Raw genomic sequence first — 27,071 nt, forward strand, 5'->3', positions numbered from 1 at the left:
GCAACCTCCACCTCCTGGGTTCAAGCAATTCTTCTGCCTCAGCCTCCAGAGTAGCTGGGACTACAGGTGCGCACCACCATGCCCCGGGCTAATTTTTGTATTTTTAGTAGAGATGGTGTTTCACCATATTGGCCAGGCCTCCTGACCGCGTGATCCACTGGCCTTAGCCTCCCAAAGTGCTGGGATTACAAGTGTGAGCCACCGCACCAGGCTTTTTTTTTTTTTTTTTGGAGACAGAGTCTTGTTCTCCCTCGCCCAAGCTGGAGTGCAATGACACGATCTAGGCTCACTGCAACCTCCACCTCCCAGGTTCAAGTGATTCTTCCACCTTAGCCTCCCAAGTAGCCGGGATTACAGGCACCCACCATCATGCCTGGCTAATTTTTTGTACTTTTGTAGAGATGGGGTTTCACCATGTTGGCCAGGCTGGTCTCAAACTCCTGACCTCAGGTGGTTCGCCCACCTCAACCTCCCAAAGTGCTGGGATTATAGGCATGAGCCACCGTGCCTGGCCTTTTTTTTTTTTTTTTTGAGACAGAGTCTTGCATGATCTCAGCTCACTGCAACCTCCGCCCACCCGAGGTTCGAGCGATTCTCCTGTCTCAGCCTCCCAAATACCTGGGACTACAGGCATGCACCACCATGCCTGGCTAATTTTTTGTATTTTAGTAGAGATGGGATTTCACCATATTGGCCAGGCTGGTCTTGAACCCCTGACCTCGTGATCTGCCCGCTTTGGCCTCCCAAAGTGCTGGGATTACAGGTGTGAGTCACCATGCCTGGCCAGTCTTATTGATTTTTATGTGAGAACACTGACTCAGACATGTTGTGTTCTGGCCCATGGTTAACACAGCTTGGAGAGGGCATATACATTCCCCGAGGGACCAGAGAGGCCCCTGGGAAAGGGACTTCAGATTCCCACAAAGCCCAGAGTTGGTCCCAAGCTCAGCTGGGCTTTCTCTACCTCACCCCATAGCACCCAACCCATGAGTGCCAGACCCGTGATGCATCCCCCTCTGAGATGCTCAGGGAAGCCCCCTCCAAGGCACAGTGTGTGCCAGGATCTCATTCTCTGCTCCCACCTCACCAGTGAGGAGGTGGGGTTATGTCCCTACTTTTGAGTCCCATGCTGAATAACAGCTAGAATTTGAACCCAGGTCACTCACACATGAGCCACCGCACCCGGCCACCTGTACCAAATTCTTAAACCACTAAAATACGCATTGTCAAAGAACCCAAAACTCCCAGGTCCTTCTCTATTAACTGGGCCTGGCCGGGCACTTTGAGTACCAAGGCTGCCAACTAATTTCTATGCAGTAGAAACCCCTGATGACCTCCAAAAGGCAACTATGGGACGGGCAAGGTGGCTCATGCCTGTAATCCCAGCACTTTGGGAAGCCGCGGCAGGCTGATCACCTGAGGTCAGAAGTTTGAAACTAGCCTGGCCAACATGGTGAAACCTCATTTCTACTAAAAATACAAAAATTAGCCAGGCGTGGTGGCGGGTGCCTGTAAGCTACTCAGGAGGCTGAGGCAGGAGAATTGCTTGAACCCGGGAGGCGGAGGTCCACTGCACTCCAGCCTAGGCGACAGAGTAAGACTTCTGTCTCAACAAAAAAAAAAAAAAAAGAAAGAAAGAAAAAAAAGGCAACTCTATCTCAGGCTCTCTGAGCTGGCTGTTCACATCAGCTCCTCCAGGTTTTAACCTGCACCCCGTGGGTCTCCTTCAAGACCTTGTACCATTTCCTCTTGTCGATCTCCCCTCTCTACCAAGTGGCTTCAAATTTTCTTTTTGTTTTTGTTTTTGTTTTTTTTTTGGAGACAGAGTCTCGCTCTGTCGCCCAGGCTGGAGTGCAGTGGCCGGATCTCAGCTCACTGCAAGCTCCGCCTCCTGGGTTCACGCCATTCTCCTGCCTCAGCCTCCCAAGTAGCTGGGACTACAGGCGCCCGCCCCCTCGCCCGGCTAGTTTTTTGTGTTTTTTTAGTAGAGACAGGGTTTCACCGTGTTAGCCAGGATGGTCTCGATCTCCTGGCCTCGTGATCCGCTCGTCTCGGCCTCCCAAAGTGCTGGGATTACAGGCTTGAGCCACAGCACCTGGCCGGCTTCAAATTTGTGCCTCTGCTGGTTCCTGAAGCTTCCAGTGCCCACAGCCCTCCAAGTTCTCTGAAGGTACTACCTTGTTGGGGTTGGGGGCAGGGTTTTGCTCTCTCATCCAGGCTGGAGTGCAGTGGCATAAACATAGCTCACTGTAGCCTTAACCTCCTGGGCCCAACTTATCCTCCCGCCTCAGCCTCCCAAGTAGCTGGGACCATGACCAGCTAATTTAGCTAATTTTTTAATTTTTATTTTTGTAGAGATGGGGTCTCACTATGTTCCCCAGACTGGTCTCGAACTCCTGGGCTCAAGTAATCTCCCACCTCAGACTCCCAAAGTGTTGGGGTCATGGGTGTTAGCCACTGCACCCAGCCTGAAGGCCACTACTGTTCAGGCCTCCTGGGCAGTGCTGTGCTTGCGGGTGACCTTTTGAACAGGCACTGGTCTCCATGGCTCCCATGCAATCTATTACTTCCTGTCATTGCAGCCAAGTGTCGGTGGTTTCCTTCATCACAGAGCTTTCCCTATTGTCCAGACACTCAGTCCATGTCTTTCATTTTCACTCCCTACCGTCCCCTTTGGAGTCTCCGGACGCTCTCCAATCCAGCCATTCCAGATGGTGTTTGAATTTCCTCCCCAGCAGCAATGGAGAGAACATGGGCCCCGCCCTGGAAGGGTTCCCAGCCAGCAGGCTAAGGACCTTTTACTGAGCCCACATCTGGAGCCTGTCCTCATAGCAAATAGGCTCCGGGAGGTTCTGTGACTTTGGAGAAGCGATTCATGTCCAGTCCATTCCTTTTTTTTTTTTTTTTTTTTTTTTTTTTTGAGACCTGGTCTCTGTCAACCAGGCTGGAGTGCAGTGGTACAATCATGGCTCACTGCAGCCTCAAATTCGCGGGCCCAAGTGATCCTTTCACTGCAGCCTCTCAAGTCCCAAGTAGCTGGGACCACAGGCGTGCACCACCACAGGGTCTCACTATGTTGCCCAAACTGATCTCAAACTCCCATGCTCAAGTGATCCTCCCGCCTCCGCCATCCAAAGTGCTAGATTACAGGCGTGAGCCACCGCCCAGTTCCTTTTCTTGTGCACTAGGAACCTCTGATGCTGTGTCCTAAGGGCTAGAAACAAAGATGTGAGGATTCGCTCTGATTTGGGGCGCACTGCAGGGGAGGCTCTCAGTAAACCTCCTTCCTTCATTCGGTAACCACGTGGTAGCATTTTCTATGCCCAGAACTGTAGACTGCGTAAACAAGCGAGGTCACTCTTTAGCTGGACCTTGAAAGGTGACTGGAATTGATTTCTTCAGTGAAGAAAAGCGCTGCGTTCTGACCTTCTTGTTGCCATCAACCACGCACACCTGTGCTCCCCCTTGGCCGGGTGAAGGGGGCGTGGAAAGCTCTAGAGGAAGAGCCAGGGGCCCCAGTGGCCCACCTGATGGGGCTGAGGCTGCAGGGAGCATTAGAGGGACTGAGCAGGGGTCTGGGGCTTGGGGCTTCTGGAAATGAATGGGGGCTGTCGATCAAGCTATAAGAGGTGTGGGGTTCTGAGGAGGAGAGGGTGGCTTGAAGGAAGAGTTGGGGTGCTCTGGGGAGTGAGGGTCTCTGAGGACCGAGGGCTTTGAGGAGGAGCAGGGGGCTCTGACGAGGAGCAGGAACTCTGAGGAGATGAGTGGGGCTGAAGGAGGCGTGCACCGCGGGAGTTGTGAGGGATGGGGGCCTCTGGCTGGAGCGGAGCCAGCGCTGCCCTGTCTCAGGCTGGAGGAGGGCGCTTGTGAGAAGTGCCGTTGCCTCGGCAACCGCTAACCGAGTCCAAGCTCGGGGTGAGGGAAGTTCGGGGCGTCTCCCGGGGCGGTGCGTGGCGCCGGTTGGCTGACGGCGATGAAGGGGCGTGTCTGTAGGCAGTGCAATACACGGGTTGGCTGGCGGCAGCGGCGGTGGGCGTGGCTTAGGCGCGAGCGCTGGCTGGGGTGGAGCTCAGGCAGCGGCGGTTGGCTGCGGCTCGCGTGCTAGTGCTCCAGGCTCAACGGCTCCTTCACAGCGCCCGCCTGGCCCTGCCGCTCATGGCCGCCACGCAGCGCCCCGCGCCATCGCCCCCCGCCCCGCGCCGCCCGCGGCGGCCCGACACGAGCGACGTCCTGCAGCAGATCATGGCCGTCACCGACCAAAGCCTGGACGAGGCGCAGGCCAGGTGCTGCCCGCGGGGGCGGCGGGGCCACGCAGGGTCGTGGCAGTGAGGCTGGCGGACAGAGGGGACAGAGCGGGGAGGGCAGACTGACGAGAGACGCTTGAGGAGGGCTGGAGGGGGGTCCCGAGGACGAAGGGATATATGGGGTTCAAAGGGAACGGGCTGGACGGGCCTTATGGGGCTGAGCAGTGGCGTGAAGGATTTTAAGCAGTTCATCTTGGGGTGAGAATGTTGAGTTTAGGGAGTAGGGCTGAGAAATGGGCACGTAGGGTACTTTTGACGAGTGAATGACTAAATGAGTACGTTAATGGGACTTCTGCAGGTGAGAAGTTTTTTGTTGTTGTTTGACACCGTCTCGCTCTGTCGCCCAGGCTAGAGTGCAGTGGCGTGATCATGGCTCACTGCAGCCTCCACCTCCCCGGCTCAGTTGATCCTCCTGCCTCAGCCTCCTGAGTAGCTGGGACCACAGGTGCACGTGCCACCACGCCCGACTAATTTTTTTGTATATTTTGTAGAGACAGGGGGTCTCACTATAGTTGCTTGAACTCCTGGGCTCAAGCAGTTATTCCGCCTCGGCCTCCCAAAGTGCTGGGATTACAGGCCCCAGCCACCGAGCCCGGCTTGTGGGTGGGAAGTTTCCAGGACAGATGATGGAGAGTGAGTGGTGGGGAATGGGACTCAGGAATGTCTCTGCAGGAGACTGAAGAATTGAATTGGGGTAACTTGGTGTGGGAACAATCCAGAACTTTTGGGAAAAGGGTTAGTGGAGTGGGTGGAGATGGAAGACCTATTTTCTTTTTAATGAATTCAGCAAATTTTTATTGAATCCCTACAGTAACTGCATAGGGAACCGGGTGTTTACAGTCCCTGCTCTCGAGTTCATGATTTAGGGGAGGGAAAGTAAATAGCAAAAAATACGGACTGGGTGGATTGGCTCACATCTGTAATCACAGCACTTTAGGAGGCTGAGGCAGGAGGATTGCTTGAGCTCAGGAGTTCGAGACCAACCTGAACCATGTAGTAAGACCTCGTCTCTACAAAAATAAAACTAAAAAATTAGTTAGGTGTGACACAAGCCTGTAGTCCCAGCTACTTAGGAGGCTGAGGCAGCAGTGAGCCGAATCAAGCCATTGCACTCCAGCCTGGGTGACAGAGCTAGACAATATCTCAAACAAAAGCAAAAAAGTATAAGCCAGGCATGGGTAGGTAATCCCAGCTGCCTACCAGTGGGAGGATCACTTGAGTCCAGGAGTTTGAGACCAGCCTGGGCAACATAGTGAGACCTCCCTGCACCAATCTGAGAAAAGAAAAAAATAAAATAAATGGCAATAAAAGCTGTAGGGATAGAGGTTGCATGCTGTAGGAAGCCAGGTGGAGAAGAACATCTGTGGAGAGGATAGCAGCTTCAGAGGCCCTGAGGTAGGAAAGAGGATGTAAAAAGCGGAGCCTGGCTTGGAAGAGAAAGTTCCTAGCCAGGGAGGGAAAGAGTTGAGCTTAAAGGGAGGCCAGGTACGGTGGCTCACGCCTGTAATCCCAACACTTTGAGAGGCCGAGGCGGGTGGATCACGAGGTCAGGAGTTCAAGACCAACCTGACCAACATGGTGAAACCCAGTCTCTACTAAAAATACAAAAATTAGCCGGGTATAGTGGTGCACGCCTATAATCCCAACTACCTGGGAGGCTGAGGCAGGAGAATCACTTGAGCCTGGGAGGAGGAGGTTGCAGTGAGCCGAGATCACACCACTGCACTCCAGCCTGGGTGACAGAACAGGATTCTATCTGAACAACAACAAAAAAATAGTGATAATAAAGGGAGGCTAGAACCCAATTACATGGGGCCTACGAGTCTCAGTAAAGAGTTTTGTTTTTTCAGCCAGGCACAGTGACTGATGCCTGTAATCCTTGCACTTTGGGAGGCCAAGGTAGGCAGATCACCTGAGGTCAAGAGTTCGAGACCAGCCTGGCCAACATGGCAAAACCTCGTCTCTACTAAAAATATGAAAATTTGTCAGACATGATGGTGCATGTCTATGGTCCCAGCTACTTGGGAAGCTGAGGCAGGAGAATCATTTGAACCCAGGAGGCGCCTGGGTTCAAGTGCCCCTGCACTCCAACCTAGGCGACAGAGTGAGACTCTGTCTCAATAAAAAAAGAGTTTTGTTTTTGTTATCTGGGTAACAATCAGTAGAGAGTTTGGACTATTTATTCCAGTTGCAATGGGGAAAAATAATGGCGTTTTAAGACCTCCCATCCCGTTTACCTCCACTCACCACTTGTCAGCCAGCCAGAATCTGTAGAATCTGCTTCACAGGGCAGCCCACCGTGTCTGGGTCCTGCAGTGATTATTAGAGAAAAAGAAAGGAAAGGACTGAAGTCCTTTTGGAGGATGAGGCCTTGTTGAATGGGGACTGTTGTAAGGTGAAGGACGGTCTCTGAGTATGGGACTAGGGTCTGGTGGTGTGGACTGTGTACCCACTAGAGCCCTGTAGTGGGGAGGGGTTACAAAGCCAAGTAAAGAGCAGTACTAGGAAGGAAGAGGTAGAGTAAAAGGTGGATAATGCTTGCATTTGTTCTTCAATGAATTTTGTGTGTGTGTGTGACGGACTCTCACACTATTGCCCAGGCTGGAGTGCAGTGGCGCGATCTTGGCTCACTGCAACCTCTGCCTCCTGGGTTCAAGCAATTCTCCTCCCTCAGCTTCCTGAGTAGCTGGGATTACAGGCACGTGCCCCCATGCCTGGCTAATTTTTTTTTTTTTTTTTTTTTTTGAGACGGAGTCTTGCTTTGTAGCCCAGGCTGGAGTGCGGTGGTGCTGTCTCGGCTCACTGCAAGCTCCGCCTCCCAGGTTCACGCCATTCTCCTGCCTCAGCCTCCCGAGTAGCTGGGACTACAGGTGCCTGCCATCACGCCCGGCTAATTTTTTGTATTTTTTTTTTTTAAATTAGAGACGGGGTTTCACCGTGTCAGCCAGGATGGTCTCAATCTCCTGACCTCATGATCCGCTCGCCTCGGCCTCCCAAAGTGCTGAGATTACAGGCGTGAGCCACCGCGCCCCGCTAATTTTGTATTTTTAGTAGAGACGGGATATCACCAAGTTGGCCAGGCTGGTCACAAATTCCTACCTTAGGTGATCTGCCCGTCTCAGCCTCCCAAAGTGCTGGGATTACAGGCGTGAACTACTGTGCCTGGCCTGTTCTTCAGTGAATTTTTAACAAATTTGGCCAATATTTATCGGACCTTTACAATATCTGGGTACTGAGCCGGGCGCGGTGGCTCAAGCCTGTAATCCCAGCACTTTGGGAGGCCGAGACGGGCGAATGGTGAGGTCAGGAGATTGAGACCATCCTGGCTAACATGGTGAAACCCCGTCTCTATTAAAAAAATACAAAAAACTAGCCAGGCGAGGTGGCGGGCGCCTGTAGTCTCAGCTACTCGGGAGGCTGAGGCAGGAGAATGGCGTGAACCCGAGAGGCGGAGTTTGCAGTGAGCTGAGATCTGGCCACTGCACTCCAGCCTGGGCGACAGAGCGAGACTCCGTCTCAAAAAAAAAAAAACAAAACAAAACAATATCTGGGTATTGAACTCGGTTCTGACAGAACTCTCAAGTTCTCCCTGCTCTCAAGTTCATGGTTTGGGGATAGAAAGTAAATTTGTTCTTCAAACTTTCTTTCCTTTGCTTCTCGGGGAATGTTGACTCTTTTTGTAGTTTCGGATGCTCTATTTGAGAAGTTAGAGTCCTTGTCACCATACAACTATTTGGCTTTCTTTGTGTGTGTGTGTGTGTGATACAAGGTCGCGCTCTGTCACCCAGGCTAGAGTGCAATAGTGCGATCATGGCTCACTGCAGCCTCAACCTTCTGGGCCCAAGCAATCTTCACACCTCAGCTTCTTGAGTAGCTGCGACCACAGGCCTGTGCCACCACGCCTGGCTAATTTTTCTGTTTTTTTTGAGACGGGATCTCAGTCTGTCACCCAGACTGGAGTGCAGTGGTGCAATCTCAGCTCACTGCAACCTCTGCCTCCCAGGCTCAAGCAATTCTCCTGCCTCAGCCTCCTGAGTAGCTGGGATTACAGGCATGTGCCACTACCGCCCAGCTAATTTTTTTTTGTATTTTTAGTAGAGACGGAGTTTCACCATGTTGGCCAGGGTGGTCTTGAACTCCTGACCTCAAATGATCCACCAACCTCGGCCTCCCAAAGTGCTGGGATTACAGTCATGAGCCACCATGCCTGGACTAATCTTTCTATTTTTTTAGGTCTCCCTATGTTGGCCAGGCTGGTCTCAAACTCCTGAGTTTAAGAAATCTTCCCACCTCAACCTCCCAAAGGTCGAGGATTTCAGACGTGAGTCGCTGCGCCTGGCCCCTCCAACTGTTTTCATTGTGGTTTTTTGTTTGTTTGTTTTTGTTTGTTTGGCTGTTTTTGTGTGTGTGTTTTGTTGGTTTTTTTTTTTGAAACAGAGTCTCTCACTCTGTTGTCCAGGCTGGAGTGCAGTGGCACGATCTTGGCTAGTGAGCAACCTCTGCCTCCTGGGTTCAAGTGATTCTCCCGTCTGAGTTTCCCGAGTAGCTGGGATTATAGGTGTGCACCGCCACACCCGGCTAATTTTTCGTGTTTTAAGTAGAGATGGGGTTTCACCGTATTGGCCAGGCTGGTGTCGAACTCCCTACCTCAGATGATCTGCCTGCTTTGGCCTCTCAAAGTGCTGGGATTACAGGCATGAGCCACTGCGCCCAGCCGTGGTTTTTTTTTTTTTTTTTTTTTCTTTTGAGACAGGGTCTTATTCTGTCACCTAGGCTGGAGTGCTGTGGTGCGATCTTAGCTTGCTGAAACCTCTGCTTCCCAGGTTCAAGTGATTCTCCAGCCTCAGTCTCCCAAGTTGCTGGGACTACAGCCTCAAACCACCAATGGCTGGCTAATTTTTGTATTTTTTGTAGAGATGAGTTTTCACCATGTTGTCCAGGCTGGTCTTGAACTCCTGAGCTCAAGTGATCCACCCACCTCGGCCTCCCAAAGTGCTGGAATGACAGATGTGAACCAGTATTTTTATTCTTTTTGGAGCATTGTACCAGGTGCTAGAGAAACAAGATGGCTAAGATGTTCTCTGCCTTCTTGGCGCTCATTGAGAAGTAGGGTGTGTGGGAGACCAATTTGTAAATAATTGTTATAACAGGAATGTGCTGTGTAGAGGTAATTGCTCGCACAGAAGAGCTGTGCCCGGAGAGGGTGCCTTCCGTGGTGCCCTGTCTGTTAGGCTAGTCGGAGAGCAGTGGCTTCATTATACTTTGTGTTCCCAGAGCCAGGATCAATGCCTAGCACTTTGCATTCAGGACAGTTTCATGACACTGAGGAGATTCTAGAGGGATTAGTAGGAGTTGGGAAAGGGGGAAGATGAATTTGACACACCCAGGAATGTCACCACAGAGGCAGAGCTTTGGGTGTGTCCTGGAAGCTACTTTTGTACTTTCCAGACTGGGATATTACTGCTTAAGGGGTGAACTCTGCTCAGATGTGGCCTTCCTCAGGCCCAGCACAGCCTCAAGGCTGCTGTATTTTCCTTGTAGCAATCTCCTGAGATTCTAGTTTCCCTAGATAGGCTTTAGATTTAGAATGGAATGCAGCCAGTTACTTCCTTTTTTTTTTTTTTTTTTTTTTTTTCAGATGAAGTCTCCCTCTGTCACCCAGGCTGGAGTGCAGTGGCGCGATCTCAGCTCACTACAACTTCCGCCTCCTGGGTTCGAGAGATTCTCCTGCCTCAGCCTCCTGAGTAGCTAAGATTACAGGCACCCACCACCACACCTGGCTACTTTTTGTGTTTTTTTTAGTAGAGACGGGGTTTCACCCGGCTAATTTTTGTATTTTTTTTAGTAGAGACGGGGTTTCCCCATGTTGGCCAGGCTGGTCTCAAACTCCTGACCTCAGGTGATCCACCTGCCCCGGCCTCCCAAAGTGCTGGGATTACAGGCATGAGCCACCGCGCCTGGCCAGCCAGTTACTTCTTTACCATTTTCAAAGACAGCTCTTTTTGATTTAAGGCTAAGAAATTAGGCTGGGTGCAGTGGCTCACGCCTATAATCCCAGCACTTTGGGAGGCTGAGGCAGGAGGATCACCTGAGCTCAGGAGTTCGAGACCAGCCTGGGCAACATGGAGAAACCCTGTCTCTACTAAAAATACAAAAATTAGCTGGGTGTGGTGATACCCGCCTGTAGTATGTGCCAACTACTGGGGAGGCTGAGGCAGGAGAATCACTTGAACCCGAGAGACGGAGGTTGCAGTGAGCTGAGATCGTTCCACTGCACTCCAGCCTGAACGATAGAGAAAAAAAAAGAAACTAAATAGTGTGGTGGGGGGCATTATTCATGCTTGATAACACAGGTGTTAGGTAACTGGTTCCTGGTTTCTGGCCTCTTTCTGAGTTAGGATGACCCCTGGGGCTTTTATTTTGAGAATTTGGAAGCTTCAAATCTCCCTCATTTCTTTGGACCTAGCCTTTAGATGAACTCAAAGCCTTAAAGTTCACTCAAGTCCAGACAACAATCTTCCATCCTCACATGGGCCACTTCCCCCGCTCTGGAGGAAATGCGGCTCCTCACAGTAAACCCTGCAGCCTGGTAGATTACCAGCCTGGGCTGGGAAGCAGATTGTCTCTTCTGATCAACTGATCCTGTGAGGCTTTTGCAAATCTTTCTGATCCTCCCCACTCTCAATGTGCCAGTCACCCCTTTCATCACCCCAGCAGTCAGTTGAACTCAACTGTTTAGCAAGAAGGAATTTTTCATCTCAGACATGAGGCCCTCTCAACATGTTTTGTTGCCATACATTTATTTACAGAAGGAAAATATAGCTGTCTCTTCAAACCTGGGCGTTTTGTTTTGTTTTGTTTTGTTTTGCTTTTTCTTGAGACAGTCTCGCTCTGTCGCCCTCGCTGGGGTACAGTGGTGCAATCTCAGCTCACTGCAACCCTCGCCTCCCGAGTAGTTGGGATTACAGGCGCGTACAGGTATGCACCACCATGCCCGGCTAATTTTTGTATTTTTAGTAGAGACATGGTTTCACCATGTTGGCCAGGCTGGTCTAGAACTCCTGGCCTCAGGTAATCTGCCTGCACCTCAGCCTCCCAAAGTGCAGGGATTACAGACATGAGCCACTGTGCCCGGCCTTAAAATTTTTTTGTAGATGCAGAGTCTCACTATGTTGCCCAGGCTGGTCTTGAACTCCTGGGCTCAAGCTATCCTCCCGCCTCAGCTTCCCAAAATGCTGGGACTACAGTCATGAGCCATCCCACCCATTCTGAATGCTTACTGTTATACATGTTTTAGGAGCAAGCAGTGTGGTGTGTGAGATGGCATAGCTAAAACCAAAAATGTATTTAGAAGTTGGTTTTAGGCAACCCAACAGTGCCTGCATAGCTTTTCTTAGGAAGAAAACATATCTCTGAACTTTTCTCTCTTTTTTTTTTTTTGAGACAGAATCTCTGTCACCCGAGCCAGAATGCAGTGGCGTGATCTCGGCTCACTGCAGCCTCCGCCCCCTGGGTTCAAGTGATTCTCCTGCCTCGGCCTCCCGAGTAGCTGGGATTATAGGCGCCTGCCACTACACCTGGCTATTTTTTGTATTTTCAGTAGAGACGGGGTTTCACCATGTTGGCCAGGCTGGTCTTCAACTCCTGACCTCATGATCTGCCTGCCTCGGCCTCCCAAAGTGCTGGGATTACAGGTGCAAGCCACCGTGCCCGGCCTTCTCTTTTTGATTTGATTTTTACTAATATGACCTCGACTAGTAGAGATTTGCATAACTTTCTTAGTCCCTCCAATATTTCTGCAGATTGACTTTGCTGAGATATGGATTAAATTCCTATTATGAAGGGGAGATAATGAAGTGATTTTGACTATCCTTTAAACTTACTGAAGAGGCAAGGCATGAACTGATACCTGAAATGTGTTCCCCTAGGCTTGGTACTTTTGTAATAAGGAATATAAGGTCAGAACATGTATACTTATAAAGTATGTATACTTATGTATGTTCTAACCTTATATTCATACATAGTTATAAAGAATGTCAGTGAGCATGCAGCCTTCTGCACACCCACTCAAAGAATGCAAAGGCTCTAGAGGGAATTTATGATGTGGAATTTCCCAGAGCCAGATAGCATTAGCATGAGAGGATCTATCAGTCCAAACCTGGGAAGCAGGATTTCATATTTGAAATTTTCTTTTTCACTATCCCTAAGGAGGTTAATTAGATGCCAGTTGACTTCGTGCCTTGTAGGCTTTCTTCTTACCTTGTTTGCAGGCTTTAGTTATGCTCTTAGGTTAACATGCTTAGCTTGACTTGGTCTAGTGCCAGAGGAGTCTTGCTGTCTTTGGTGTACTTTTCCTAAGAGTTGAATTGTGTTGGCTTTTGTTGTTGTTTGACACGGAGTCTTGCTCTGTCACCCAGGCTGGAGTGCAGTGGTGTAATCTTGGCTCACTGCAACCTCCACCTCCCAAGTTCAAGTGATTCTCATGCCTCAGCCTCCCGATTAGCTAGGATTACAAGCGTGTGCCACCACACCTGGCTAATTTTCATATTTTTAGTTGAGACGAGGTTTCACCATGTTGGGCAGGCTGGTCTCGAACTCCTGACCTCAAATGATCATCCTGCCTTGGGTTCCCCAAAGTGCTGAGATTACAAGTGTGAGCCACTTTGCCTGGCTTGAATTGTGTTGGTTTTATTTTTTTTATTTTATTTATTTATTTATTTATTTATTTTGAGACGGAGTTTCTCTCTTGTTACCCAGGCTGGAGTGCAATGGCGCAATCTCTGCTCACCCCGCACCTCCACCTCCCAGGTTCAAGCAATTCTGCCTCAGCCTCCCGAGTACCTGGGAATCCAGGCACGCGCCACCACGCCCGGCTAATTTTGTATTTTTAGTAGAGACAGGGTTTCTTCATGTTGTTCAGGCTAGTGTCGAACCCCCAACCTCAGGTGATCCACCCACTTCAGCCTCCCAAAGTGCTGGGATTACAGGTGTGAGCTACCGCACCTGGCTCTTCACTGTGTTTCTCAATAAGCAATCAAGTGGCCAGATAACTGGAGCATAGCTGGATGGAGATTTGGGCATGCTCTGTTGAACTCTGGGGCTATACTGCCTGCCACCTGCCTCTCCTTTTCCCAGGCATCCTACAAAACTCACTGAAATCTGACTTGCTTCCTGCTCAGAAGAGCCCAGCTGATTGGGTGCCGTGGGAGATCAGACAGTCAGACTCGGGCTTTACAGGACACTTTTAAAAGTACATTATCACAAATTAAATATCATCTATTCAATAAACATGTATTTTGTGCCAGGTCTGGTGCTGGGCGTGGAAATGCAGCAGTGAGTCCTGAAAAGAGATTCATTTTTTGGAGAGGCAGACATCGGAGAGTGCGGTGACAAGGGGACCAGAGAGGGCAATGAGGAGTTAGCCCTTCAGCAAGACTAGAGCTTGTAGAGCATGGGCAATCAGAGTGCATGACTCCGGAGTCTAACTGAAGTCAGGCGGGAGACAAGGAGCCTTGAGGAGACGGCCAAGATCTGGACTTGAGGCTTTGCCTAGGCAAAGAAAGTGGGTGTGGCATTGTAGGCTTGGTGCAAGCATGTATGCAAGGCAGGTGTGGAGCATGAAGGCATGCATTGCGGTTCCATCAGGCATGAGTGGTGGGTGTGACCTTGGAAGGGAGACTCGGGGGTGACTGCCTGCCTCAGCTGCTGTCCTACCAAGCATGGCTTTGAACTCCTTGCCAGGTGAGGAGTAAGAGTGCGGTTTGTTCCAGACTTGTACAGCGTAAGTACTTTGTACTTTGCAAAGTATTCTGACCTTTCTAAGGTATTTGTACTGGTTTGTTTTGTTTTGTTTTTGAGACAGAGTCTCACTCTGTTGCCCAGGCTGGAGTTCAGTTTTCTTTCTCTCTTTTTTTTTTTTTTTTTTTGAGGCAGGGTCTCACTTGCCCAGACAGGAGTACAGTGGCACGATCTTAGCTCACCGCAACCTCTGCCTCCCAGGCTCAAGCGATTCTCCTGCCTCATCTTCCTGAGTAGCTGGGATTACAGGCACTCGCCACCACAGCCTGGCTCATTTTTGTATTTTTAGTAGAGACGAGGTTTCACCATATTGGTCAGGCTGGTCTCAATCTCCTGACCTCAAGTGATCCGCCCGCCTCGGCCTCCCAAAGTGCTGGGATTACAGGCATGAGCCACTGAGCCCGGTCCGCAGTTTTATTTCTTGAGAGCAGGAAACATATCTTCTAGATTTTTGTTTGTACCTAGATCTGTCTCCAGGAGACGTACAATATTGCTGACTGCTTTTGTCAGCTAAAATAATCCTTCTAGAACTGAGAATAATCAAGGATAATCTAGTCAATCTTTGGTTAAGGTGTTAGAGTCATTGTTGCTCTCGGGAAGGCTTTTTCAAGTAGTATTCTATTCCATGGGGACTGAAATCTCTGAATATATCTTTAAATCAAATTCCCAAGTAATTTAAAATGATACCTTGCTGAGGAAAGCAGACTGTTCCATAATTTGGGAAAGTAAATTACAGCTATAATTATCAGCTAAAACATCCTGTTGGTAGATACCAGAATGTGGATTATGTTTTTATTCATTTTCATGTTCCTTAGCCCTTATACAAGGACCAGCATATGGTTCTCTTCCACAATAAATGTCTGTCCCATAAATACTGAATAAATGAAGTTGAAGTGGGATCAAGCTCTTTGCTTTCACTTTCTGGCATTTTCTATATGACTCTCAATTGTTTTGCTACAGATTTTGAATATTGGTTTAAAAATGATATTCAGAATTTTGGTTTTGGGCTTTTCTGGTTTTTGTTTAGGTTAGAAGACTCTTTGGAAGTCAACTGAAAAGATTTACTGTTCTTCCTTTTTTTGGAATTTTATCTCAATATTAGCATTTTTAAAAACTCAGATATGTGGCCGGGCGCAGTGGCTGACGCCTATAATCCCAGTACTTTGGGAGGCTGAGGTGGGTGGATCGCTTGAAGTCAGGCCAGTCTGGCCAACATGATGAAACCCCGCCTCTACTAAAAATAGAAAAATTAGCCACGCGTGGTGGCGTATACCTGTAATCACCGCTACTCGGGAGGCTGAGGCACGAGAATCACTTGAAGCTGGGAGACAGAGGTTGCAGTGAACTGTGATCATGCCACTGCACTCCAGCCTGAGCAACAGAGCAAGACTGTCTCAAAAACAAACAAAAAAATTCAGATATGTGGATTTGGTAGAATATGTCATATACTTGTGTTTTTTGTGTTTTTGTTTGTTTGTTTGTTCGTTTATTTTGAGACAGAGTCTTGCTATGTCGCCCAGGCTGGAGTTTAGTGGCACGATCTTGGCTCACTGAAACCTCCACCTCCCGATTTCAAGCGATTGTCATGCCTCAGCCTCCCAGGTGGGATTACAAGCGTGTGCCACCATGCCTGGCTAATTTTTGTATTTTTAGTAGAGACGGGGTTTCACCATGATGGCCAGGCTGGTGGCCAGGCTGGTTTTGAACTCCTGACCTCAGGTGATCTACCTGCTTCAGCCTCCCTAAGTGTGGGATTACAGGCATGAGCCCCTGCACCCGGCCATAATGTGTCATATACTTGTTAGACATACCAGCACCAACCCCATTTTTCTCCCCACAGTCCCCATTCTCTGGCTTCCAGTCTATCTCATTATCAGCTCTCTATTGCTTTATAACAAATCACTGCAAGCCTGGCAGCTTAAAACAGCAGATATTTATTATCTCACAGTTTCCTTGGGTCAGGATTCTGGGCACAGCTTAGCTAGGTCCTCTGCTCAGGGTCTCATAGGGCTGCAGTCAAGGTGTTGGCTGGGCTACGTTCCTATCCAGAGCGTGGGGTTCTCTCCCAGTGTGGCATGGTTGATGGAAGAATTCACTTCCTGCAGTTGAAGTACAAAGGTCCCTGCTTTCTTCCTGGCTGTCAGTTGAGGCTGCTCTCAGCTCTAGAGGCTGCCTGCGGTTGCTGCCACCAGCTCTCATGATATGGCAGCTGGTGCCAGTGGGTGACTCCCTAGTCGTCTAAGGTGGAGTCTTAGATAACAACTTAACCATGGCAGAGATGATACCATCACCTTTGGCACATTGCAAGTCACAGGTACTTCCTGAACTCAAGGAAAAAGGATTATACAAGGACATGACTCATTGGGGGTTTCCTTAGGGTATGTCTACCAAGTAAGTGATTTCATCCCCTTGGGGAAGTTCTCACTAGTCAGTCCTCTTTACCTCATTGATTTGCAGCAGCTGCTTGATCGCTGCTAGCTCAAGCACATGCTCAAAGCTTGGGAACTTGTTTTCTTTTCCTAATAAGCCACAGAAACTATGAAATGACTTTGTATGCGTTAAAAAGTGCTTTCTACTGTATCTAAAGTAAAATATTTTATAAGGAGAAAACTGGTAAAACAAAAACAAAAACAAAAAACTTAGAGCCTTTGCAGAAGCAGAAGAGCCAACTTCATTTTCTTTCCTCTTATTGTTAAAATTAAGTTTCCAGGCCGGGCGCGGTGGCTCAAGCCTGTAATCCCAGCACTTTGGGAGGCCGAGACGGGCGGATCACGAGGTCAGAAGATTAAGACCATCCTGGCTAACACGGTGAAACCCCGTCTCTACTAAAAAATACAAAAACAAAACAAAACAAAAAAAAACTAGCCGGGCGAGGTGGCGGACGCCTGTAGTCCCAGCTACTCGGGAGGCTGAGGCAGGAGAATGACGTAAACCCAGGAGGTGGAGCTTGCAGTGAGCTGAGATCCGGCCACTGCACTCCAGCCTGGGCGACAGAGCGAGACTCCATCTCAAAAAAAATAAAAATAAAAATAAAAATAAAATAAAATTAAGTTTCCAGGCCAGACAGGGGCTCATGCCTTTAATCCTAACACTTTGTGAGGCCACAGTGGGAGGATTTCTTGAGCCCAAGAGTTTGAGACCAGTCTGGACAACATAGGGAGAACCCATCTCTGTTTTATTTATTTATTTATTTATTTATTTATTTATTTATGAGACAGGGTCTCACTCTGTCACCCAGGCTGGAATATAGTGGTGTGATCACAGCTCACTGTAGCCTTGACTTCCTGAGTTCAAGCGATCCTCCCACCTCAGCCTCCCTAGCAGCTGGGACTACAGGCACATGCCACCACACCCAGATAATTTATTTTTTGTATTATTATTATTATTTGAAACAGAGCCTTGTTCTGTCACCAGGCTGGAGTGCAGTGACGCGATCTCAGCTCACTGCAACCTCCTCCTCCCAGGCTCAAGTGATTCTCCTACATCAGCCTCCTGAGTAGCTGGGACTACAGGTGTGCGCCACCATGCCCAGCTGAATTTTGTATTTTTAGTAGAGACGGGGTTTCACCACGTTGGCCAGGATGGTCTCAATCTTTTGGCCTCATGATCCGCCCGCCTCAGCCTCCCAAAGTGCTGGGATTACAGTCGTGAGCCACTGTGCCCGACAATTTTTTGTGTTTCTTATAGAGATGGGGTTTCACCATGTTCCCCAGGTTTCTTCTATTTTTATATTAAATATTTTTTTAAAGAGAAAAAGTTAAATTTCCAGAAGATGAGCTATAACCAGAGTCCATTTTAATTAATGTTAATACCGATACTGTGGAAAGAAAATGTTTAATATTTTAAGCTGAATATCTCATGTGATCAATGACTGTATACCTTATAAGAAAGACTAACATGGCCGGGCATGGTGGCTCACACCTGTAATCCTAGCACTTTGGGAGGCCGAGGCAGGTGGATCACAAGGTCAGGAGATCGAGACCATCCTGGCTAACACAGTGAAACCCCGTCTCTACTAAAAATACAAAAAGGTAGCCGGGTGTGGTGGCACGCACCTGTTGTTCCAGCTACTCAGGAGGCTGAGACAGGAGAATCACTTGAACCTAGGAGGCGGAGGTTGCAATGAGCCAAGACTGCGCTACTGTGCTCCAGCCTGGGCCACAGAGCGAGGGCCACTCCGTCTCAAAAAATAAAAATAAATAAGAAAGACTAACGTTCAGGTTTAAGATTTTTGGAAGTTCATATCTCATCTCATCCCCCATAATCATTTTATATTTGAAGTTCAGAGACAAAGATTTTAGTTTTGCACCCCAGTTGTATTCCTTTTTTTTTTTTTTTTTTTTTGGAATCTTGCTCTGTTGCCCAGGCTGGAGTGCAGTGATGTGATCTTGGCTCACTGCAGCCTCCACCTCCTGGGTTTAAGCAATTCTTGTGCCTCAGCAAGTAGCTAGGATTACAGGTGTACACCACCATGCCCATCTAAGTTTTTGCATTTTTAGGAGAGACAGGATTTTGCCATGTTGGCCAGGCTGGTCTCAAACTCCTGAGCTCAAGTGATCCATCCATCTTGGCCTGCTAAAGTGCTGAGATTACAGGCATGAGCCATCATGCCGGCCTCTCATGGTGTTAATCAAATCTGATTTCTGTTGTGAAGTTATTGATTTTCAGATACATTATTCAGCTGTGGCTTTTAATAATGGATCTTTTCATAATGGATGCTTGAATGACAGAGTTACAGGATTTAAAATCATCATAATAGTAAATGTTAATAGCATAGTACTCATCAAAGTTGTTCACAGAAGTTCTGCTACACGCACATACCAGTTACCCTATTCTTTTTTTTTTTTTTTCCTCTTGAGACTGAGTCTCACTCGCTGGGATGCAGTGGCGTGATCTCAGCTCTCTGCAACCTCCACCCCCTGGGTTCAAGCAAATTATCCTGCCTCATCCTCCTGAGTAGCTGGGATTACAGGCACACTCCATCACACCCGGCTAATTTTTGTATTTTTAGCAGAGATATTGTCTCACTATGTTGGCCAGGCTGGTCTTGAACTCCTGATTTCAAGTGATCTGCCCACATCAGTCTCTCAAAGTGCTGGGATTACAGGCATGAGCCACTGTGCCTGGCCAGTTACCCTATCCTTGCATTATGAAATTCTCTCTCTAGACTGGCTTTTTGGCATATAAGCATGTGCCAGTACCTCCTATCTTTAAGAACAGTCAAAGACATCAGGCTGGGCATAGTGGCTTACATCTATAATCCCGGCACTTTGGGAGGCTGAGGCCGGTATATCATTTGAAGCCAGGAATTCAAGACCAGCCTGGCCAACATGCCAAAACCCCGTCTCTACTAAAAATACAAAAATTAGTTGTGTGTGGTAGCAGGCACCTGTAATCCCAGCTGCTCTGGAGGTCGAGGCGGGGGAATCACCTGAAGCCACGAGGTGGAGGTTGCAGTGAGCCATGATTGCACCACTGCACTCCAGCCTGAGCGATAGAGTAAAAGTCTGTCTTAAAAAAAAAAAAAGAAAGAAAAGAAAAAAGGAAAAAAACCTCCTTTGACTTACCGCTTGACCTTGCTTTGTACCCGGGATTTGTTTTAATGAGGTATGGTAAGATGACAAGCATGGAGACAACTGCTCTGTTGAAAGGGAAGTTTATTACTTACAGCTCCAGAGGAGGGGGCACACCGTGCCATGCAGGGCCACATGGGGAAGCACCTGGGTCAGTGGGCGACAGTGGAGGGAGGGAAAACACGGCCCAGAACTTTTATAGTGATTTCCTTAGGAAGGAACGGGCATGGCATGGCAGGCAAGTTTGAGCAAGCTTAAGTTAGATAGTTGAAATAATTTTGGCAGGCTCTGCGCTAGAGTGGTCTCTAGTTGGTCAGTACCTGGCCCTGGGGTGATTTACGGCTGGGAAATTATTGGCTTTGTGTGTCGGCATTAAATGAAGAAGATGATTGGGAATGTGGGCTTTTGATTGGTTGATTTGCATATGAATGGCATGTTCTTTGGCAAACTGTTTGCTGTCTGTAGTAATAAGCTAGTCCTGGGAAGGGCAGTCTCTCCAAGCCCCAGAATGTCAAAGCAAGATAAAAAAAAAAACATAATTAATAGTCCAGGCTCATGCCTATAATCCCAATATTTTGAGGGGCCAAGGCGGGAGGATCTCTTGAGTCTAGGAGTTCAAGAACAGCCTGGGCAATATAGTGAGACTTCAGCTCTGCAAAAACATTTCTTAAAAATTAGCCAGGCGTGGTAGCACCACTTGTAGTCCCAGCTACTCAGGAGGCTGAGGCGGGAGGATTGGTTGTGTTCGGGCACAACATGGCCACTGCAGTCCAGCCTGGGCAACAGAGCAAGACCCTGTCTCAAAAAGAAAAAGAAGAAAGCATGATTAACACACACCCTGTCTTTTGGCACCTGTTATGTTTGTTTGATCTCCCTTATGATAAACATCAAAGACTTTGTGATTGCTGCTTCCGCTTCCTCTTCACCTCCACATTCTCTTCCAACCTTGTTTCCCCGCTGCTGAGCTCCCTATGACCTTCATGTTACTAAATCTGAATTTTCGTTATTCATTTATACATTTATTTTTTAGAGACAGGTTCTTGCTATGTTGCCCAGACTGGTCTTGTACTCCTGAGCTCAGGCGATCCTCCCGCCTCAGCCTCCCATAGTGCTGGGATTACAGGTGTGAGCTACCGCGCCCAGCCTCAGATTCTCTTCTGCGTTCTTATTCTGCTTGATCTCTCAGCAGCATTTCGCACAGGTTACTCTTCTCTCCATGAAATTCTTCTCTTGGCCGAGCGCAGTCTGGGCAACATAATGAGACCCCATCTCTACAACAAATACAAAATGTAGCCAGGCGTGTTGGTGTGTACCTCTTGTCCCAGGCTGGTCTCAAACTCCTGACCTCAGCCATCTGCCTGCCTCGGCCTCCCAAAGCGCTGCAATTATAGGCATGAGCCACCGATTTTATGTTTCTGTAGGTCAGAAAGCCAACATGGGCACTCTGGGCTAAAATCAAGGTGTTGCCCATTGAGCCCATGGACTGGTTCCTTGCCTTTTCCAGCCCGTTGAGGCCACCTGCATTCTTTGCTCATGGTCCCCTCCTCCATGATAAAGGCCAGCAGCATAGCATCTCTCCAACCCTTACATCATCAAGACTTTCTCTGCCCACATCTGGGAAAGGTTCTCTACTTTTTTTTTTCTTGAGACGGAGTCTCGCTCTGTTGCCTAGGCTGGAGTGCAGTGGCCGGATCTCGGCTCACTGCAAGTTCCGCCTGCTGGGTTTACGCCATTCTCCTGCCTCAGCCTCCCGAGTAGCTGGGACTACAGGCGCCCGCCACCTCGCCCAGCTAGTTTTTTGTATTTTTTAGTGGAGACGGGATTTCACCATGTTAGCCAGGATGGTCTCAATCTCCTGACCTCGTGATCCACCAGTCTCGGCCTCCCAAAGTGCTGGGATTACAGGGGTTCTCTACTTTTAAGAGTCATGTGATGACAGTAGACCCACCCAGATAATCCAGGTTAATCTCTCCATCTCAGGGTCCTTAACCTTAATTACATTGGCAGAATTATTTTTCCCATGTTTTGTAAAGTACCATATTTAGGGTTCTGAGGATTAGCATGTGGACCCTTTTGGGAGCCATTATTCTGCCAACCACAGTTCCCATCCCAAGTGAGCAAAAACCAGAGTTGTCCCCATGACTTTCAAGGCCCTTAGAGTCAATCTCCACTTGCCACTCTAGCTCTCTCCCTCACTCCTAACGCTCAGCACCCTGGTCTCAAATAGCCAGTACTGAACCCAGTGTGTTCCCACAGGGCCTTTGTGCTTGGCTGTTTCTTCTGCCTAAACCATACCTCTCTCCAGCCCTTTTCTTGGTTGATTTCTCCTTCTCATTCTGATCTCAGCTTTGATGTCACCTCAGAGACATGGAAATTCCAAAAAGCCTTCTAACCATCACTGTCATGTGACCCCAGTCGCCCCAAAGCAACTGCCATGGCTGATGGGTTTCTTGTTGGTGTGTATTTTTGGTGTCTCACTCCCTCCATCTTAACCGCCCCATGTGTAAAAACCTCAACTGTCTGTTCTCTGATGTCAGAATGGTGTGTGGCACATAGTAGGTACTCAGTAAACACCTGCCAAGTGACACTGGAAGAAGATGATTGGTGCTTTTGCTTATGCACCAGGATAGGCCACTGCAGGACCATAGCGTGAACACAGATTTCAAGTCATTGGACCTTGACATTTCATAGTTCTTTTCTTTTTCTTTGCTTTTCTTTTTTGAGACGGAGGCTCACTCTGTCGCCCAGGCTGGAGTTCAGTGGCGCGATCTCAGCTCACTGCAACCTCTGCTTCCCTGGTTCAAGCAGTTCTCCTGTCTCAACCTCCTGAGTAGCTGGGATTACAGGGGTATACCAACACGCCCAGCTTTTTTGTATTTTTAGTAGAGATGGGGTTTCATCATGTTGGCCAGGCTAGTCTCAAACTCCTGACCTCAGGCAATCCGTCTGCGTAGGCCTCCCAAAGTGCTGGGATTACAGGCATGAGCCACTGCCTCCGGCCTTTTTTTTTTTCCTTTCGTCTTAATGACAAGGTCTCTTACGCTGGCTGGAGTACAGTGGCGTGTTCATAGCTCACTACAGCCGCTAACTCATGGGCTCAAGCCATCCTCCTGTCTCAGCCTCCCGAGGGACTGGGACTACAGGTATACCACCATGCCCAGCTAATTTTCAAATTTTTGAAGAGAGTGGGTCTCACCATGTTGCCCAGGCCGATCTTAAGTTTCTGGGCTCAAGTGATCCTCCTGCCTTGGCCTCCCAAACTGTTGGGATTAGACATGAGCCACTAATGCCTTGCAATAGTTTTTGATGAGTTATTTGCATTGCTTAATCTTTAACATATAATGGGAAATGTTTTTAATATTTGTGTATAATTTTATATTATTATTATTGTTGTTGAGACAGAGTCTTACTCTATTGCCTAGGCTGGAGTGCAGTGGCACAATCTTGGCTCACTACAACCTCTGCCTCCCAGGTTTAAGCAGTTCTCCTCACCCACCTGAGTAGCTGGGATTACAGGTACATGACACCATGCCCAGCTAATTTTCTTTTCTTTTTTTTTTTTTTTTTTTTTGAGATGGAGTCTCACTCTGTCACTCAGGCTAGAGTACAATGGCATGATCTCGGCTCACTGCAACCTCTGCCTCCCGGGTTCAAGCAGTTCTCCTGCCTCAGCCTCCTGAGCAACTGGAATTACAGGTGTGCACCACCATGCCTGACCAATTTTTGTATTTTTAGTAGAGACAGGGTTTCACCATGATGGCCAGCCTGGTCTCGAACTCCTGACCTCAGGCAATCCGCCCACCTTGGCCTCCCAAAGTTCTGGGATTATAGGCGTGAGCCACCGTGCCCAGCCAATTTTTGTATTTTTAATAGAGACAGCGTTTTACCATGTTGGCCAGGCTGGTCTCAAACTCCTGACCTCAAGTGATCTGCCTGCCTCAGCCTCCCAAAGTGCTGGGATTACAGGCATGAGCCACCACGCCTGGCCTTTATATTGATTTTGTGCAAATCAAATTCATGAAATGTGACTGTACTGCATTTTCGTAAGGCAGCTTATCTATAGTCAGAATGGTAGACCTCGTTTGGTTTGATTTCTCAATATGGAAGATCTTTACTCTTGGGGATAAAATGATGACTGTTCTTTTCTCACACCCTCCTCTGTCACCTCCCTTTCAGAAAGCATGCTCTGAATTGCCATCGGATGAAGCCTGCTCTGTTCAGCGTGCTCTGTGAGATCAAGGAAAAGACAGGTAGGCTGTTTAGAAGACACTTCCGGGCCGAGCACAGTGGCTCATGCCTGTAATCCCAGCACTTTCGGAGGCTGAGGTGGGCAGATCACCTGAGGTTGGATTCGAGACCAGCCTAACCAACATGGAGAAACCCTGTCTCTATTAAAAATACAAAAATTAGCCAAGCGTGGTGACACATGCCTGTAGTCCCAGCTACTTGGGGGGGCTAAGGCAGGAGAATCACTTGAACCTGGGAGGCGGAGGTTACAGTGAGCCGAGATGACGCCACTGCACTCCAGCCTGGGCAATAACAGTGAAACTCTGTTACAAAAAAAAAAACCACTTCCTATGTGTGTTTAGAGCTGCGGCAGCCACACATACCTCTGGTCTTGTCTCAGCCCTGATGTGCATGGTGGGCAATTTTGCTCGTCCCTTCTGTCTTGCAGAAGACCGCTAGGATGTTTTCTTTCTGCCTTATCCTTGCCCTGGTTTCTGGTATGCACACTGATTTATTTTGTAGTTTATAACTGAGAAATACTGTTGCAAATCAGTAACAAGCAGCTGCATTCTAGGTTGAAGATCTAAGAGGTGCTTAGCATTCAGTTATATAGAAAAAGTAAAAATGACAGACTTAGGGAAGTTGAATAAGAACAATTTTGTCAGCTGGGCACGATGGCTCACACCTGTAATCCCAGCACTTTGGGAGGCCGAGGCAGGTGGATCACGAAGTCAGGTGTTCAAGACCAGCCTGGCCAAGATGGTGAAACCGCGTCTCTACTAAAAATACAAAATTAGCTGGGTGTGGTGGTACATGCCTGTAATCCCAGCTACTTGGGTGGCTGAGGCAGGAGAATCACCTCAGGAGAATCCTGAACCCAGGAGGCGGAGGTTGCAGTGAGCCGAGATCGCGCCATTGCACTCCAGCCTGGGCAACAAGAGTAAGACTCTGTCTCAAAAAAAAAAAAGAAAGAAAAGAAAAGTTGAAAAAATAGCACAGAGTTCTCATATCTCCTTCTTTGGGCTTCCTATCTCGTCAACGCCTTCAGAGCCATAGTACAAATATGGAAACCAGGAAATTACGTTGAGTACAGAGCTCTTTAACTGAACTACAGACCTCATTTGGAGTTCCCCAGTTTTTGCCCTAATGCCCTTTTCTGCCCTGAATCCCACATTGTATTGAGTCATCATGTCTCTTTGGTCCCCTGTGATCTGTGACCTTGTCATCCATGAACGATGTTGACCATTTTAAGGAGAAGCGCTCAGTCATTTTGTAGAACATCTGTCAGTGCGGTTTGTCTGACGTTTCCTCTAGATTGGACCGAAGTTGTGAGTTTGTGGCCAGAGTTCCACAGAGGTGGTGTGTGTGTCCTCGGCACATTGTGTCGGGGAAAACATGCTGTCAGTATGTCCTGTCACTGCTACCATTGACCTTGATCACTTGGTCAAGGTTAATAACAATTTGAAAATAGCTTACAAGTGGGGCCACCAAATAAGGTATTTAAATCAGTGGTCGTCTGCACAAAGGGTCACTTGATTTCTTTGAGTGAGTTGGTCTCTTGAGGTCAATTATTTGAATTTTGTGTGTCACTTTGGAGCATAGCACTTCATATATGCAGAGGCTTCTGGAAAGTGTATATGTTGTACAAAAGTGTGTTTCTTTCTGAACACTGTTTTGGTGCAAGATTGATGTGTACTTGACATATACAGTGATAGAGAACAGCAAGAGGGTCTGGATCCTGCCTCCACCTCTGGCTGCATGACCCTGGTCCTTGGCTGAACCTTTCTCTGTTCCTGGCCCTCCTCTGATTTGGGGGCAATAATAATACTTAGCTCGTGGTTACTGAGGACTGTTGAGGACTGTGTGAATTCATATATGTAAGCATGTCTCCTGCCCAGCTGTCAGAAGGGATGTGGTAACTAAAGGAGAAATTCAAGTTTAAATCTACATTTAAGTTTCACCTAAATGCTATGAGGACATGATGTCCCTAACCCTCACCAGTGTGAATTTATTTTTATTTTTATTTTTTTGAGATGGAGTTTCACTCTTGTTGCCCAGGCTGGAGTGCAATGGCGCGATCTTGGTTCACTGCAAACTCCACCTCCTGGGTTCAAGCGATTCTCCTGCCTCAGCCTCCCGAGTAGCTGGGATTACAGGTGCCCGCCACCACACCCAGCTAATTTTTTGTATTTTTTATTAGAGATGGGGTTTCACCATGTTAGCAGCCTGGTCTTGAACTCCTGACCTCAGGTGATCCACCTGCCTCTGCCTCTCAAAGTGCTGGGATTACAGGCGTGAGCCACCACACCTGGGCTTTTTTTTTTGTTTTTTTTGTTTTTTTTTTGGAGACAGGGTCTCACTCTGTCACCCAGGCTGGAGGGCAGTGACATAATCTCGGCCCACTTCAGCCTCTTGGGTGGGTGATCCTCCCACTCCATCCTCCCAAGTAGCTGGGACTACAGGTGCGAGCCAACTTGCCCAGCTAATTTTTGTATTTTTTGTAGAGAGAGGATTTTGTCATGTTGCCCAGGTTGGTCTCAAACTCCTGGCCTCCCAAAGTGCCAGGATTACGTGCATGAGCCACTGTGCCCAACCAGGCTTGTATTCTGTTCTGCCTCTGCCTGCTTCACCCAATCCTCTAAGGAGCCCTGATTCCTTTCAGAGTAAATCTTGGCCCTTGATGTGCTCATTGCTGTTGGGGTGTTGCTGCTCTTGGACACTCTTAGGACACAGAGCTAAGGAATATTTGTGGGTTATTACAGACGTGTGTGTACACACACACAGGTGCGCACACATTCACATCTGTTCTCGTATGTCTGTATATGTTAAAAACCATGCGTTCATTACAATATCTTTATTTTTGTTTATTCATTCATTCATTCATTCATTCATTCTCACTCTCTTGCCCAGCCTGGAGTGCAGTGGTGCAATCTCAGCCTCCCAGGTTCAAGCATTTCTCCTGCCTCAGCCTCCGAGTAGCTGGGATTATGGTGTGCACTACCACGCCTGGCTAATTTTGTATTTTTAGTAGAGACAGGGTTTCATCATGTTGGCCAGACTCGTCTCAAACTCCTGACCTCAAGTGACGCGCCCGCCTCATCCTCCCAAAGTGCTGGGATTACAGATGTGAGCCACCGTGCCCAGCTTATTTTTATTTTTGAGACAGGGT

At 48.3% G+C, this 27,071-nt stretch overlaps 1 protein-coding gene across 8 annotated transcripts in view; it reads left to right on the plus strand.

Annotated features, from left to right (window-relative positions):
• The first annotated feature begins 3,069 nt into the window (after positions 1–3,069).
• The window catches only part of PBX4 (PBX homeobox 4), a 57,187-nt gene continuing 33,185 nt past the window's right edge, over positions 3,070–27,071 (plus strand). For 4 of the 8 annotated variants that reach the window (XR_002518930.2, XR_002518931.2, XM_009193968.4 and 1 more), the window contains exons 1-2: positions 3,070–4,283; positions 23,852–23,925. Coding sequence is in view for 6 of the 8 variants with exons in the window: in XM_009193968.4 (XP_009192232.1) it covers positions 4,156–4,283; positions 23,852–23,925 (202 nt within the window). In the remaining 2 variants the exon portion in view is untranslated. Of the gene's footprint in view, positions 4,284–4,311; positions 4,503–8,600; positions 8,626–13,219; positions 14,086–23,323; positions 23,372–23,851; positions 23,926–27,071 lie in introns of those variants that run through there. The other 4 variants (XM_009193969.4, XM_009193973.4, XM_021930935.2 and 1 more) reach the window with 4 other exon arrangements.

Source organism: Papio anubis, chromosome 20 (assembly GCF_008728515.1).
Source record: "Papio anubis isolate 15944 chromosome 20, Panubis1.0, whole genome shotgun sequence".
NCBI lineage: Eukaryota > Metazoa > Chordata > Mammalia > Primates > Cercopithecidae > Papio > Papio anubis.